This window comes from Lates calcarifer, linkage group LG8 (assembly GCF_001640805.2).
Source record: "Lates calcarifer isolate ASB-BC8 linkage group LG8, TLL_Latcal_v3, whole genome shotgun sequence".
Classification (NCBI taxonomy): domain Eukaryota; kingdom Metazoa; phylum Chordata; class Actinopteri; family Centropomidae; genus Lates; species Lates calcarifer.
In genome coordinates, this window is record NC_066840.1 from 13,139,620 (window position 1) to 13,157,421 (window position 17,802).

Sequence of the window (17,802 nt, forward strand, 5' to 3'; positions counted from 1 at the left end):
CATAAAGTGAGGCTAAGAGAGACAGAGGCAGCTATGCAGTTTGTCTTTACTGATGTTGTTGAATCGATGGAGAGAGGAACCTCAGATGTTTTTCTTCATGCCTATGCCCCCCCACCCCCCACCCCCCCAAATACACACACTAAAAACACAAAAAACACAAACACACACATTGCGGGAACACAAGGACAAAACAAAAGGTTTCGGGTATTAACCCAAATTTTAAAAGCTCAGCTTTTAGACCTGCCAGGATTACCCACCCTAATCCCTTTGCTCTCACCCCTGTCTTTCCCCATCTCTGCCTTTTACCCTCTGCCTCCACTCCTCCCTCTCTCCCTCCATCATCCATCCTGCCTCACCATCTCTCCTCTCATCTCATTCTATTTGTGTCTCCCGCTGTCTCTCTTTCATAACTCACTGTCTCACTATAATTCACTCTATTCAATCAACTCTTTCTCGCCATATTTTATCGTTCCCAGCCTTCACTGACTCCTCTTTATAAATCATCCCATCTACCTGTCTCTGTCTGTCAAGGTGTCAGCATGTTACTCTCTCCCTCTTCTCTCTGTCTATCTATTTATCTCTTGCTCGTTTCTCGAATGGCTTCTCCTGTGCTGCGCGTTACTCTGACACCTGCTCAAAATCTGTTCATGCATGAAGACACCTCTCCCCTCTAAAAAAACCCATTAGGTGTTATTAATTTGTTTTGCCAATTGTTGGGTTAGAGGAAAAATAAGTGCTGCTTTGATTAAGTTCACCTGTAATGTTTTATCTGATCCAGGGAGTGTATACTGCACAGAATGCATAGGGTGGAGGTCATGGTGGAAGGTTGGGTGTACAAAGCAGAGAGCTTTGACACCAGATTGACCGGGGGTTGTGTGCTGCATTCAGTGTGTTGTTAGATTTTGGTTAAGGTAGTAATTTGTTGTTTTGATTAAATACTGAAATAAGAGCCAGTCACAGACCTGTGAAGCTGTACTCCAGCACAGTGGTGCTTTTAGCTAAATGCTAACATTGGCATGCTAACATATTCACAATCACAGTGCCAACATGCTGATGTTTCGAAGGTGCAGTGTTTTCTACATTCACCATCTTATTTTAGTGCATTAGCATGTTTACATTTGGTAATTGGCACAAAATACAGTTGATGGGAATGTCATTAGTTTTGCAGGTCTTTCACTTGGGTGATCATTAAAACTATTACAGTTCATCCTGAAGGGAACCATGAATATCTGGATAATATTATGTACTCATCATTAGGATTCATCCTCTGTCCAGCATGAATATCTGTGCCAAATACTGAGGCAATCCACTGAAAAGCATCTGAGATATTTCACTGTGGACCAAAGAGGTAGGGCCAGTCAGCAGACCACATGAAACAGCAAACAGTTTCAGTAAAGATGTTTGCTCAGTCCAAATGCAGATTACTTGTATATGAATGTAACTTTTAGGAAAAAACAAAAAACATTAACAGGAACCTGTTGAGAGCAGCCATATATTTCTGTTTCACTTAATTGAAAAAAACAGTGTTGATGTTGCTGGATTTCAGCCTAAGACCTCGATGAAGTTGGCAGAGAGGAACAGTAATGTGAAGCTGAAGGGGAAAATTCACTTTACGGCCGAACCAGAAGGTTTACATTTCCCCTGAGAAGAAATGAAAATTTACCGTTTTCAGCAATAATATGGATCGCTGCTGGAAACACACACACACACACACACGCATGCTGAAACTAATTACCCAAAACAACTTTAAGTTCTCATCTCACTAATACACAGTTAATACCTGTGCACACGGACACACAAGCTACAAACACAAAACATCAGATAAATCTGTGCAGGCAGTATACTCTTCATCAGCACACCACATACACACACATCTCACAGGTACACACATTAATGGCACAGCACACGCCATTACAGTGGGCCATCAGTGCACAGCCAATAACACGCTAGTCTTACTGTGTTGAATGGCGGATGCATTCACTCCTATTAGCATGCTGCTCAGACAAGCGCTCGCCATAAATCCATTCATTCATTTCTATTGTCTTAATATGAAGTTAATGATGTTTAGGAGTGCTGAGGTCAGATGCTATCTCAATATGGAGTGTATTCAAAGGAGAGAAGAGTGAGATTTAAAAAAAATAAATAAATCTGATATTGTCTGTGATGAGTCATTGAGCTCATATTATCCCAGTGTGAAATCTCTCATATCTCTCTCCTATTGCTTTTCATACTTCCAGATTATTGTGTTCACATTGACTTACACTGTCTCACAGTGATGTTTCACGCATGGATAATCTATACTGTGAGTCATGGATTTTCCATCCAGACCATGTCCATTCATACTGCCTGGGGAGATTATTTTGTTATTCACAGTACTGAGATTGACAGCTGATATCATCCAATCCATTTTTTTCAAGTTGTTGTTTTTTTTTTGTTTTTTTTTTAAACTCAAGTCGTGAAATCTGAATCTTTTTTATTGCAGATATTTGAGATATTGAGATTCAAAATAAGGTTATGACAAAAGAACAAATGCACTCTCTACTTCTAAACTCTCACTTCATTGAAGAGAACAAGATGTAAACTTGGTCTGGCTCCGGCTGTGTGCCTGTAAAGTGTATGATTGCATGATGCTTAATGTATGTTTGTGTGTGTCAGCTGAGCATGACTAGGCGTGTTTGTGTGTGTGTGTGTGTGTGTGTGTGTGATTGTGTTTGGATAAAGAATATCCAGATGTGAAACAGCTTTGCAAGCCGTTGACCTCCTCTCTCATTAGAGGGGAAAAGTCAATGGTCTCACTTGACTGGGGATCGATGAGGCACATGAAGGACGTCCAGCTCAGGTAAACCACAGACTGAATCCTAATTCTGCCAGCAGGGAAAATAGATGTACAACATAGACAAAGCATTGCGACAGGCCACAGAGATGGAGGGGGAATTAATCGGATAAATGGATACTTGGAGGTTTTTTTGTTTTTTTTTTAAAGGATGGACGGTTGGATGAATGGACGGATGGGCGGATTTGATGACTTTTCTTTGATCACTTAAATGAATAAGTGCTCTGGAGATAAAAGAAAATATACACTGTCTGTAGGACTGATGTGCATGACAAGCCTTACAAAGACCCCATGACGAGATGTGACAGTAACGTTTTTCTGTGGATTTAGAACTCAGCCTGAATTGGAAACAGATTAAGAAAGCTGATCACATAATGATTAACAAAAGAATTTGCAGGTTTGAACAATAAAAAACAATTAATATGCAGTTTTGGTTAGCAACATAACACTAGTTTAGATGCTGGAGTTTTTCACAAAAAAGAAAGAGGTATTTACACTTACAACAAATTATGTAACAAGTCATTACCCCCAACTTAATGATTCCAAGCCTTCTGCTCCTTCTTTCCTTACTTGTGTATACGCTCCCTGCCTCTACTCCCCTGGAATAAATATAGTACATCCCACTGTAAATTACAGAAATACTATACATCTTGCCTGCAGCTTCATTGTCCAGCTAGTTAACCACAGAGTCTTAAGGGCTGTCAGACAGAATGCCTAATGTCAGGACCCCCTGAGGCTCTTAAGTTGACTGTTTTATTCCTGAGATATGACATAATCTACATTGATAGGTAGGTCTCTGTGCTGACCCTGTGTAGCTCGCCTCTCTGAAAGCTTCAGGGAAAAAAGCTTCAGGGAAGGTGTTGGTTGTTCTCCAACAATGCAATACACATTATTTTGTTCTCTGTTAGTATTATATTTTTGTTTTAACAAATTTATAAAAAAATGTTTGCGAAGAAATAATGTTGAAGCTAATAGGAAAAATACTCTGTAGTACTCATTGTTGCTCTTTCAGTCTGTATAACCTGATAGTGGGCATCTTTTAAGTATTAATGTTGACTTTTAAGGTACATAATATTGTGATATTACCTGTTCTTGCTTAGTCTGGCTCTTGCTCAGTCTCAGATAGAGGATACGCTATCTGACTTTCCTCTTTTTGCCATTGGTGTGTGTTTGTGTGTGTGTGCACGTGCGTGCACACTGGTGTGAGGGCAGCAGCAGGTGTTGAGTGAGTGAGAAGAAAACTTGGTGACTCATGTCCCATGGTGCAGGAACCTGTCACTGCCACCATTGTCACTGTCTGTCAGTGTCTGTTTCCACCTTGCCCCACTCTCACATGTCAAAAGTGCTCTATCTCCTCTGTGTGTGTGTGTGTGTGTGTGTGTGTGTGTGTGGGTGGGTGCTCTGTACAAAAATGACCACTTCCCATTCTCTCAGGGCTATCACATGCCCAGCTGTATGCATGTTTAAGAATTGAAATGTGTACATTGCAAAACGTCCTTTATTCCTGTGTTTTTTTGTTTGAAAATCTTCAAATGTTTTAACTGAACAGTAACATAATCAAATCTCCTTATTATATGAGACAATTGTTTTCTGTACATTTAGATTTTGATGCAAGCTATGATAAAGTAAATTATGTTGAGACTGATTTCCTTTGGAACTTGTCTCATCTGCACATTTTAATGTTTAAACGGTGCATTACAACTGACTTTATGTGCTCTAATTTTTCTTTGTTAGGCAACAACTTTAACTAAGTCTTACACTCTCTTCTGTTCTGTACATGTGCATAACTTGTACAGTTTGTACTCTTGAACACACACGCACACATATTCTTCAGAAAATTCTCTGCTGTGATGTGTGTAAGCGCAGATTGCAGGAAAGCGCACACCGCCAGATAAAGTGAGGCCAAAGCTTGAATAATTCAGCGCATTGCTCCGCCTCGGCCAACCCCCACCCCACCCCACCCTGGCACCTGGAGCCACAGCTGATAGCAACACTCACAGCAGAGAAATAAATTACACTTAACTGTCACTTAACCCCCCTGAAAAAGGTAAATCACTCAATCTGAGCAAAGGCGGGGATAAATAAAATGGGTCCATCTACAAGTTCTGTTAAGATGCAGCGCACGTTCTTTTGTTGGGGCTCAATGAGGCCCCAAGATGTTTCAGACACACTGATGGTATCTGTCTCACAGGGGAATGCATTGTGTGTGTGTGTGTGTGTGTGTGTGTGTGTGTGTGTGTGTGTATGTGTTGATTGTGTGTGCATGTGCAGGTGTATTGTGCAGGCTTTTATCCTTTATATGTATGTAGAGTTCAGTGTGCTGGTTGAAAGCTGGTGTGGACTTTGAAAGTGAAAAGGACTGTCAGCTCTGCACAGGGCTTTTATACGGCCTAAAATGTGAAATTGGATTGGGCTGATAGGAATGCGTCTTGAGTCGCATAATCATTTCCCTGCTTGATTATTATTATATAGTATTAGGTTTCTACAGTTTCCTCAGTGTCAGTGGTTCCCTCTATACGATACACATTAATCAGCTACAGCAGCCTTGAGAGGATGATATTAACATTCAACTGTGACCATACTTATGACAATAATATGAAGGGAAATGGATTAAAGGCTGCTGATTTGTTGCTTCCATATATTTAAATTTACGTGATATTCATAGAGTTTAAAAAAGGACCCTCCACCCTGCTGTGCTAGTAGCTATAGATGCAGTTTGCTAGCTCTGACCAGTGCGCTCTTCGACCATCCAATCAAATGACATGAAAATGCTGACATCAGGGTCGGCCTGCTAGGCGGCCCCTACTCTCATCAACTGATAGGTTAAAGAATCTGCAAGATTACAGTTTCATCGCCATTTATTTATATTACAGGGGCCAGTGCTGTTGATTCTGAAGACCTCAAGGTAGAGGGCTGAAATCTGATTGGATAAAAGGACTAACATGAAGAGACTGTATTGGAAGCAGCAGAACCAAGAGGGAAGTTAAGAGATAGAGAGAATAGACTACTGGGAACAATTTAATACATATTGTATTAATGGAAAAAAACATATATAAAAATATAATTCAGTGACTGTGACAGTGTTTGGGCCAGCAGAAAAGGCCATGCTGGCCCTAACAGCACACCACTGTGTAATATTTTTGGTGGTGGTGAATTTTTCAAAAGCCAAAGATGGCTTCCCTGAATGATACATGTTCATATATGACTGACCTGTGGAGATTTTTATTCAGTTATCTCCATGTATCTCCATGTAGTCAATAAGTGAGAAAACATCTACTGTTACTGAACTCTGAAAAATTGCTGACAGAAAATATAAAAGCCACTGTCTGATAATCAAAATAGATAAAAAGAAAGTGGTTATGTAACTGCAAATGAAGGCATGTAAATCCAAATAATTGAACTAAGACATTCAATTAAGTAACATTAGTTTCTCTGTGAGAGGAAAAGGGATAATCCAAAACAAATTCATAATATTGACTGGTTAAAGTTGACTACTAATCTTGTCTTCAACTGCCCTAATATTACCCCTACAGACTCAGTAAGGGGAGTAAAATAAGAAATAGAAATAGAAAAAGACATGAAGATACTTTCTTCCAGCTGCTACAGTGGAGAATCGGTTAGTCTAAGAACAGAATTTTGGACACATGCTGCACAAGGAAACAAAACAGAAGACACTGCTCTAAAAGTTCAGACTTCGCCTCTGGCATTATATTCAAGGGTTCACACTCTCATCGACACCAGAGGAGCTGCTCTTTAATACTTAATTAGAGTTCAAGTGGAGTGCCGGAGCTGAAGTGGATCTAAGGTCAGGTTTCTAGGCACTTTCTTTACTGTATTGCCCCATAGGCAGTGTTTGCTACTCCTAGACTCTACAGATTCTACTTTGCTCAATTAGTTCATTGACTTTTGGCGCAGTGTAAGAGTTTGGCAAGTGAAGCCTCATCCATCTCAAACTTAATACATTTGAAACTTTACTTATATGAAACGTATCCGTGGCTGCACATACATCATCCCAGCAGGTTGTGAGTTGCAGAGCCTTGAAGGAGGCATCTGTGGTGTTTTCTCATGTCACTGATTTGGTTCCTATTACTTCATATTTGGCATGGAAGTGGAAGTGAATATTTAATTTTACTGCACCCTGGATTTCACTTGTGTGTATGGTGGGTGGAGGAGCTGAGCAGCGGGCTGGTTGCTCCGCAGGTGGTGGGGTAGATACATCAATTCACTGCTCACTGTTCACTGCACAGGTACACTAATACACACTGACAACAGTGAATACATGGGTTTAAATAATGGGCTGACTTCTGTTACAAAAACAAATTATATAAAAACAGTTTCCTAAAATGAATGTCCTCCCCTCTAACCCTCCCTTTCTTACTCCTTGATTTGTCTTAACCAAACTTAATCATAGTAAAATTGTGATCTATTCCATCACTGTCTACATTCATCCAGAAGGTTATTTTATTATGAGTATTCATCTCTCTGTGATAATACAAATTGACAAAACTCATTTCAGAGTAATTAGGTAGGTGCCTGAGCATGATGTCAGAAACGGTTAAAAAGGCAATAAAATTAGCAGCAACATGGCGCAAAATAGACTTTTAGCTCACAGGCAGATTATTAAATGTTCTAATGATGCACACACAGACACATGACTCTCTGTCACTCTTTCCCCAGTGCGGACGAGCGGTTCGACGCCACCTTTCACACAAACGTACTGGTGAATGCATCAGGTTACTGCCAGTATATCCCCCCTGGCATCTTGAAGAGCACCTGCTACATCGACGTGCGTTGGTTCCCCTTCGACGTTCAGAAGTGCGACTTAAAGTTTGGCTCCTGGACGCACAACGGCTGGCTGCTGGACCTCCAGATGCTGGATGTGGACACATCCACCTACATACCCAACGGGGAGTGGGACCTTGTGGGTAAGAGAACCCACTGTATGGTTTGTGTATGCTGTCAGAATAGACGGCTACATTTGAGAATCCAGTGTGATTGTGTAATTCAGTGCATATTTTCTTTTCTCCCAACAACTCATGAGATTTTTCCAGCTGAGTCCTGAGATGAGATGAAAATAAACTTTGAAAACAATTACTTTAGGGGGTATAAAACTACAGCACAACAACTCCTGCCGTACTCCGTCTGTGCAGTAAAAACTACATCACCTGTCTCCTTAAATTAATATTTTCTTTGATTTTAAAATATTTGACATAGTTAATATATCCAGGGAACACTGTCCAAGATGGAGTTTTAAAAGCTGTTGAGTAAAATGGTTACAAATGCTGTACATATGCCTTTTGTGTTCCCCTCTCATTATACTGGAGTCAGGTCTTGTGTTGAAAATGGTGACCAATGAATCACTGTTCCAACCATATAAATGGTTTTCACTGTGGGAAATCATTTGGATGGTTGTAGCTGGATGAACTGGAAAGCGGAGGGTTTTTGGAAGACCTCCCAAGCGGGGTGTTTCCAGCTGGAGTAACAGCAGATCCCAGTGCCTGCGCCCCTGGGGTGACGGTTAGCTGGAAATGGGTGTCAGACAGCACCAGATGGCATGCAATAGGAATGTTTGACACATCGGCAGGCGTGCAGCCAGGCCATATGCGAGTGGAGCACTCTACATCCCTAGAGTTAGAGTTCAAGGTGAGACAGTTGAACTACCAAAAATCTAAAATGGTTCAGCTGGTTTGTCCCCTGTTTTCTTGTTCAAAGCCTGGGCTGACTTGGATCCACTTCAGTGGAACATGTTCAGGGTCAAAGACATAATATTCAGTTGGTGTGAATTCTGGACTCCATGTCCATGAAATACTTAGACCCATCTTTTCTGTCTTTATTTCAATCTATTCATCCAGATGGATTAATACATGGATAGATGGAATCATTACAGTTGTTAAATACAGTTACTGGTCTGCTGGTTTTCTGGTTTACTTACATTATAACAGCTGTTTAAATCTTTTAATTGAATTACAACTTCTTCTCACAGAAACATGCCTGTATGTTTTCTCCTCTCCCACAGGTGTGCCAGCTAAGCGTAATGAGCTGTACTACGAGTGCTGTAAGGAGCCCTACCCTGATGTGACGTTTACAGTCACCATGCGCCGCAGGACTCTGTATTATGGGCTCAATCTCCTTATTCCCTGTGTACTGATCTCTGGCTTAGCCCTGCTGGTCTTCCTGCTACCTGCAGACTCAGGGGAAAAGATTTCTCTGGGTGAGAGGGGGATGCTGAACACACAAACACACACACCCTTTGTAGAGCTAGACCAATATATTGGCTGATATAAGCTTACTACTAAGTTTACTACACTGTAAAATGCCATTCATATGTCTCTTGGTCATGATTAAAAAAGGAAAGAAGATTTTACACATTTTTTAAATACAGTTCATCTGGAAAGTTAAGAAAGTAATATACAAAGATTAGCTTGAAGGTGCTCAAGCTCAAACAAATACAGTCACAACTTTAACACTTTACAGCACACTCTCATGTGTGTTCCTGCATATTTGTCCACAAACGCATCCTTATGAATCATATAGCAAGCCATGAATACACGCATACTAAATCACATCAGAATAATTGAATTTCAAAATAAGAGCATCGCCACTGGATCTATTTTGGAATTCTATCATTGCCAGTGACTTTTGATGAATAGCTGTCTGTGGATGAGCAGCCACCAGTTACAAAGTCAGAGTGTTTAGAATTTCTGGAGCCTACCTTGGACATGTCAGATGAGCCACCATGTGACAAATGGTTGTAGTCATGAGATCATAACTGATTACATACATAAGTAATTACAGGAATAATTTCACACACTGGTGACCTTGATCACATCATTATGTATATGTTCATGCTCTGTCTCTCTCTCTCTCTCTCCCTCTCCCTGTGTGTGTCTCTCTCTCTCAATATCTACCTCAAGGCATCACTGTGCTGCTTTCGCTAACCGTCTTCATGCTTCTGGTGGCGGAGATCATGCCTGCCACATCCGACTCTGTTCCTCTCATTGGTGGGTTATATTTATATGTCTGTGTGAGTATATGTAATATTCGGAAGCCAAAGTTACAGATGGAAAAAAGTTCTAGACAGACTACATTTTTGAACAGAAGCAATACGTCATTGTTTGTACATGATTGCATCTTAAAAAAAAAAAAACTTCATGAAAGAGAAGAGAAAAGATCCCTTTGAAACCAGTAAAAGTGAATGCAATATTGATTTAGTCTATCAACACAGAGACATTACTGGCCACTTTACAGTGACAATTTGACTGTCCCTTTGAATATTTCCTACATTTCCAGTAAACACCAGGTTTATAAAAATGCATTGAGTGTTTCCAATGTAGGCCTTATCTCCATATATACTGCATATGGTCTCTTTGTCTCTGTCTGGGCTCAGGTTTGAGTAGCCTGAGGGTGTCTATACATCATTCTCAGTACCCCTGGAAGGTAGATGGGGTAAATTGGGTGTCCAGAGCTAAAGCTGTCGGCACCTTTAATAGGCTGTGAAATGTCTGATTCTCCAGTGGGGAGGCAGGAAAGGAAAGGAGGATAGGAGAAGAAATAATGGATGAAGGGGGCAAGACAGAAGGGAAGGGATGACTAACCTCAGAGAGAAAGACTTCAAAAGCTTTGTGGCGAAGTGAAGGGGCAGACATGTTAGGAGGGTTAACACTCCTTAAATCAGCTGCTGTCAGCGAGAGTTCACCAGGTGAGAGAACAAGCCTACATGTTTTGAATTATAACTGCAGTCATGTTTGTTATTTGTCATACCATTTCCAAGGGGTCAGAGTGAAATATAGTGTACATAGCAACTGTAGATTATATGAGTGTATTGATATAGGTAGTGTTTGGCCATGCTGAACGTGATTACCACTAACTGCCCTCACTGAGAAAAGCTTGATAAATGTGACATCAATAGAGCGATTAATCAGTTCTTTTTTTTTTTTTTACTCTCCATGACCTTAACACAAGGCCACCTGGGACACTTTAAGCAGCCTTGTTAAAATGACTCATGTCCCTTTACAACACAGTGGCTGCATGTGAATATGAGTTATTGTAGCTGCTTGAACCTGACTGTAAATATATAAAGCAAGTGTTCAACACTGCTGCCAGGCTGTCAGGCCATATGTCTTTTATCATCAGTCCCCAATCACCTGATAAACTAACTGTGCTCATTTCATTTTAGTTAATTTAGTTAGACTTATCTGGTTCGAGACCATTTGGCTCAGTTCATTTTAATTCAGTTCTAATTTATTTTTAATTTAGTAAGTTCAGCCATGAACAACAATGTGGTTCACGACTGAAGGTCTCACGATTATTTTTGAGTTATTACACATCAGACAGTCTTCTTCTGGTACTGTGTCCATAAAGAAAGCCAAAGTCATTAGTGATTGACCATAAAGCAGTCAGGACGTAGCAAATGTCCTTCCAACTCTCATAAACGCATCCTTTAACACCATTTTCAATGTCCTGGCTCTTATTTCTTCCCTCATCTCTTTGTTTTATTATCCTCTGCACCTTCTTTAACCCTCTTCTCTTGGTTAAACTCCCTCCCTTTTTCCTTCCATCTTTATTTTGAAGACCTGACAAATAAGGTCATAATCCCTGACCTCATGAGGTCATGAGGTGACAGTTTGACTTTTGCTGTCACTGCAGTAACTATAGTTGTATTTAGCTGTTGGATTTTGTTTGTTCACAGTCACTTGCGAACAAGAGAAAGGAGGGCAGGCCCTCAGACATGCCTTGTGTGTGTGTGTGTGTGTGTGTATGTGTGTGTGTGTGTGTGTGTGTGTGTGTGTGTTGTGTGTGTGTGTGTTTTGTACATTAAGGGAGAGAGCACAGTGTTCAGCTAGTGCTCCCCTACTGTTCCCTGATGTGGGTGAACGCGTCCCTCCAGAACCAGCACTAATCTCTCTTTCCTTTACTGTTTTTTGGGTTTGTTTACCCCCTTTCTCTGTTTTGTCACGATTTTTGCACAGATTTTATTTTTCCCCCATCTGAGTTCAAGTGTGCATCTTTTCCCCTCGGCAATGTATCCTATTGCACAGATTGATCAGACTTGCTTTCCTTTCATGTTCGAGTGTGAAATCAACCTATTTTTCAGACTTAATTCAAGCTTAATTCTTTACCTGTTTGTACATGTTTATTAAATGTGACCAAGGGGCGAAGGTGGAGGGTGGTGGTTGAAACAAGAAAAACATTCAACTAATGCTTGACCTTATTTGCATCTAAGCATAAAAGTAAAAGCATGGTGATGTTTTTTGTGCACCCGGCAGCCCAGTACTTTGCCAGCACTATGATGATAGTGGGAATGTCTGTGGTGGTGACTGTTATAGTCCTGCAGTTTCACCATCATGACCCTCAGGGAGGCAAGATGCCCAAGTGGGTGAGTGACTGAAACTGATTTAATCAGAAAACATTCAGCACAAATGTCTATTTTTGTATGAGTGTGTTGTCTATGTGTATGTGTATTGTTCTCTCTCTCCTCTCAGGTCCGGGTGGTTCTGTTGAACTGGTGTGCCTGGTTTCTCCGTATGAAACAACCTGGAGATGATCGCAAGCGGCCTGGTTACAAGTACCGTCACTCCTCCCAGCACCACTCCAGCACCAGCTCCATAGAGATGGGCACAGTACCAAGTCTCAGTGTGCCCCTCTCACAGACATCCTGCCCTCCATGCCCCACAGGCACCTCCAATGGTTCCATGAGCCTCTACTTTAGCAGTTACCACCCCATAGAGAGCCCACACTGCCCTCCTTCTAGCGACTCTGGGGTGGCGTTAGGCGGACGTGCCCACGGCTCCCCAAGTGATGAGGCCGAGCCACCTGGAGGAGTCGGCAGCAGCGTTGGAGGCCTGGGGATGGGAGTTGGAATCCCCCCACCAGAGATCCAGCGCATCCTGGAGGAGGTGTCGTACATAGCCCAGCGGTTCCGGGACCAGGATGAGGCTGAGGCCATATGCAGCGAGTGGAAGTTTGCAGCGGCGGTGGTGGACCGGCTGTGCCTGGTGGCCTTCTCTCTCTTCTCCATCATTTGCACCTTCACCATTCTCATGTCAGCACCCAACTTCATAGAGGCTGTTTCCAAGGACTTCACATAGCTGGTTGCAGCAGCAGGAGAGAGGGAAGGAAGAAGGCGCAAAGTAATTAGGGATAAAGAAGCGAAGAGAGTAAGTGGAAGGGGAAAGGAAAGAGAGCAGCACTGTTTGCGGTGCCCAACCTACAGTCCAATTGGATAGGAGGTGGGCCATGCAGTGTAATATAACCAGAAACTTAGTGCAAACAAATTGAGCCTTGAAGTTCTACCAAGCTGCTAAATCATGTAGCCAATCAGGAAACAAAACATTTGTGATTGATGAGTAAGTAATTATAAAGACATATCATTATGTTTCATTAGCAAGTTCCAAATTAAGAAAAAAAAAAACATAAATTCTTTGTCCCACTCTGTCTTAATGTCAGAGACAAATTGTTCATATCTAGAAGAGGAAAAGAGGTTGGTAATGCAGATTAAACAGCAAAGGTACCTGGGGAGACTAGAGGCAAATGTATAGATTTTCTTTTTTACATTGCGCAAGTTATCAGTTAGGAAAAGATAATATGGTTGTCTTTACCCTGAAAACAGTGTAAATATAATTGTTCGTGTCTGCACTAGTCATTTAAAAACCAGCTTAATTTACTGCACAGTGACACATGCAGCACCACAGTCTTCCTCACTGCCTCTTCTCTCTCACCTCAACTGTTGTTGTCTTGTATGTACAAATCCACACATACAAATGTATAAATATCACCTCAGTCTCAGTTCATACACTGACTGAACTCTCAATGAGGAGGTCAAAGACTTTTTCTGATGATGTACCATCCCCTGTAATGATGTTAGGTTAGTAACTAAAATGAGATGTCTCACTGTGAATTTTATTGTTTTTGGTTTTACTTTGATCAACATAGCATTGGACACAACTTTATTGCTTTGACACTTATGTAGAGTCATTTCCTTTATTTGTCACTATAGGAATGCTCATTTAGCATCACTTTTCACTTCGTTTTGCCTGTTTCATTTATCCAATAGTCAACAGTTCTGGACGGTGTAATAATGAAACATCCAGTGTATTGTATCAAAAAGCACAGTGTTGACTGTTAAGTACTGGTGTCATCCAGTAACAAGTGATGCACAGGTGTCTTTCTAAAGTTCAGTCAAATACTGCGTGTTAAATTGTACAGTACATCATTTAACCAAGTGGTCTGATACTACACATATAAGTCATGGATGTGTCTATAGGAAACAGGTCAAGTAGTTGCAATATTTTTGAAAAAAATGTCTTAACTGGTGTAAAAATACTCATATTCATATACCCTTAAAGGTGTTATATGTACGTTTTTGCTATTGCCACATAGCCAACTTTAGCATTAGCAGCTGGTTACTTACAAAGAGCTTCACCCATCGTTGTGTTTACAAAACAAGAGGTTAGAATACACCCTCGGCACTACTCCTTCATCCTCTCATGTTGGGCTGAGTACAGACTGGACGTTAGAGTGACTCACTGTCACAAAGTCGTAAAGAGAGAGTATGGGCTGCGGCTAGCTGGTTAGCATGTTAATTTCAGTAGAAGAAAAGATGTGATAGAAATAGAAGCAAAAGAAGAGTTAACATTGCCATTGCTGGAGACACTGCTGGAGACAACTCTTGGCGAGTAAAGCCAAGTTTGATGTTAAACTTGCAACATTTCCTCTAGACTGGTAAGTTAACAGCTGTTAATGCTAAGGTTGGCTATATAGAAATAGCAAAAATGTACATATAGCACCTTTAAAAGATGAACAGGAATTTGGGCTTGTCTTGGTCTTTACTGTATATAAGTGGTCGGTGAAGATTGAGAGAAATGTGGCTTTTAAAGCTCAAACACCCACAGACAATGGTTAGAGGCTCAACAGCTAGAGGAAAACTTCTCAACTCCATCTGCCACCATATCACTGGAGAATATACTGTAGATTCATAAAAGGCCCTTGTGTTTTGCCTGTGTTTTGTAGAGGGAGCCGAGTGACTGATTCATACAACAAAACTGTTAATGTTAAGTTCCACCTCCACCTTGCAGCCATTTCTTTGTTGTAGCTACAGTTATTGGTCTCTTTTTCTCTTTATCTGTCATTCCAAGTGTCAGTTTTTGGCTCTATGTTAATAAAAATCTATTTATTCTCTGTATGTTACAGGCTCTGGTGAATGCTTGGTTCAGTCTTGGAAGAAAGCAGTGGTTTGTTGCTTGTCATCTGGAAGATTCACCACAGAAACTATAAGCCTTACAGGTTCACTGTGGTGAATCAGTTGGAGCTGGAGCATGGTATGTTGAGGCATTCAGAGCGTTTCTCAAACAAAATCCAAATCCCAGTAAGCGTAACTTAGAGGGGATAGTTTCAATAGTTTCAAGCCTGGTTAAACTCCATCCACAAGTTACAAGTTCAATCAGAGTGCATGCTGCTTTACAGCGAGCTGCCAAATTGGAGGAAAAAAAGATCGGCCAGATGTCCTCAGTGCAAAATTGAAATGTTTTGTTAATGAGGAAAATACAAAGTGGAATAAACAGTTTAAGTGGTCGTGACTCAGTTGTAATAATAGCAAAAGAGTGGCATATTTTAAAATGAGCACATCAATAAAAACAATGTCAGCATCGCTGTCCTCACTGATGATTAGGAAGATTAGTGAGACGTTACGGCAGCTGGTGTTTTTGTCTCCAGCTTTTATCACTTTGAAATACTCACTATGCCAACATTTTAATGGGCCAGGGTGTGTTAACCATGATAGAAAAACAAAAAGAAAGTGACAAATTCAGCCTCAACTCTGAATAAAAATAAACCATGAACACACATAAATAAAAAAAACATCACCAGGACAAGGCAAATACAATAACAAAATAAAATTAATTATAATATATTCCATTTGTTTCAGTAAAACTTTGGTTTTCTTAGATAGTGGTAGAAAATTGTCTCAGATAAGGAGGGGAAATAAAAAATTGAATGGGAGAGGAAATCAAATAGAAATTTGAGCTGAACTAGGCCAAAAAAGCATGAAGACAAAAAATGTGGGGCATGTTTTTCTTCTGTGGTCTAGGAAATATGCTCTGATTTCTTTTTTGTGCAGCCAACAAGGGCTTCCTCTCTATTTCCAATTGTTTGATGTTTTGTGGATGAGCTCCAATCAATAAGACTGGGCCCACATTTCAGGCAGAGTGGTTGGTGTATTTACTTCTTTAAGAAATAAAGTTTTATTTTAGTAAGTCTGCACACTTGAGGACTATTTAAAACCTCTGAGTGATTAAAAGGAATCCTATTTTTCAAATGCCACCAGCTTTGTCCTTGCTCAGTACAAGTATAAAAGAAAAGATCTCATAATGTTACTGAATGTACTTCTGCCATTAGAATTTGAAACACAATTACTTTGGCATCACCTTGTTCCCCAAAGTCATAGTGTTTTACAAAATTAAACTTAATGCAAGAGCTGCTTGTTCAGGGTTTGTGTAACAAAAGGCATGGGAGTATCTGAGTTACAATTATGGTGAGCAAAAAATGCAATTTACTTTAAAGGGGTGGAATTTATCAATCCCAGAAAATGCTAAATAACCCTTTTTGACTGAAATATACCTGCCAGACTGTTACAGTACAGTCAGTGTTCCTTAATGGAAAACACACAGCAGTGACAGCTGAAGCCCACAGCTACAGGGAGTACGGTGTACAAGACATACTTTTATTTATTTAGTTTCCACAAAAGAAAGCAAACATACATACAGTAAATAATTTACAACGACATGCTCATTTTTTATGATACCAAAGCTGTATGTTGAGAAAACTATTCTCTACGGGGCTTGTAAAATATGTCTGTTAGATGAAAAGATTTATTTAAAATAGAATTATTTCTTCAAGACTTTTCTTAAACTAAGTTTAATTCATTTATTTTCTTGAATTGACCTCATTTTACTATTGTCACTCATTAAAAATTGATCAGTTTTTTTTAAATAGGAAAATACTTTAAGAAAACAGTCAGTGGTGTTTGATTTAACTAAGAATTAGATTCTTTATTGGGGTAGAAGGACTCACCACTAAGGACTGTCTAATGCATGTACACTGTTTATCACTGATAAATGGGATGTCTAAAACTGTGCATAAACTCTATGTGTGTGTTGCACGTAGGGACACTAAAGTGCTGAGTTATGCCTCCTGCACTGTGTCAGTAGTCTAATCATTTATTCAACGGGCATGGGAATAAAAATGAGTGAAACAGCCCATGACGGAGGCAGATGAAAGTCCTGCAGCTCATGGGCGGGTGTGTGTGTGTGTGTGTGGGTGGATGGGTGGAGGCAGCACAGCATTATGAACAAGCTTTTTAAAAAGAGATTCACCCATAGATTTATGATACACCAAAGTGTAATACCAGACATTGGTTAATAGCCATAGTTTTGATTTGAACTGGCCATACTGCAAATAGATGAGCATTTGCAGTATTAAACTGGGATGCCACTTTGAATTCAGAAGTGGAACAAGCATGCTGTATTAACTCTCCTGTGATTTTCATGGCCCACAAGTTCTGTTTGTGTGATGAGAGAGATAATGTTACATTTTTGGAGAAAAAGACACTTCAAGTGTGTGTAATCTAAAAATCAGTAGATCAATCAATAGATCAGTTTGGGATATAAATTGTGTGTGGTTTAAATGATAGATGGTTTGTTAAAATGTAAGGAGAAAGTGGGAGAGATTGGATTTAAGGGTAGCAATCAGTCAGTGGGCCACACATAAAGAATATTACATAACTGAGGATAATCCCTGCAACAAGGATTGATCTCCTACAATCCATATGTTGATGTATTTGTGTGTGTGTGTGTGTGCGTGCGTGCGCGCTATGGTCTACTCTATTTTTAAGGGACAAGTTTAGAATTTCAAGCAGATTAAAGCTAAGTGTGAAGGTCAATGCAGGTGTATAAATGTTCTCACAAGTGTAGTAG

General features: G+C 40.3%; 1 protein-coding gene across 2 annotated transcripts in view; it reads left to right on the forward strand.

The window, feature by feature from the left end:
* LOC108878368 (neuronal acetylcholine receptor subunit alpha-7) overlaps positions 1 to 15,014 on the forward strand; it is a 35,069-nt gene extending 20,055 nt beyond the window's left edge. For both annotated transcript variants that reach the window (XM_018668996.2, XM_018669009.2), the window contains exons 6-10: positions 7,511 to 7,758; positions 8,850 to 9,044; positions 9,748 to 9,834; positions 12,100 to 12,209; positions 12,316 to 15,014. In XM_018668996.2, the coding sequence (XP_018524512.1) occupies positions 7,511 to 7,758; positions 8,850 to 9,044; positions 9,748 to 9,834; positions 12,100 to 12,209; positions 12,316 to 12,921 (1,246 nt within the window). In that variant the 3' untranslated portion in view covers positions 12,922 to 15,014. The remainder of the gene's footprint in view (positions 1 to 7,510; positions 7,759 to 8,849; positions 9,045 to 9,747; positions 9,835 to 12,099; positions 12,210 to 12,315) is intronic.
* Positions 15,015 to 17,802: the final 2,788 nt, after the last annotated feature.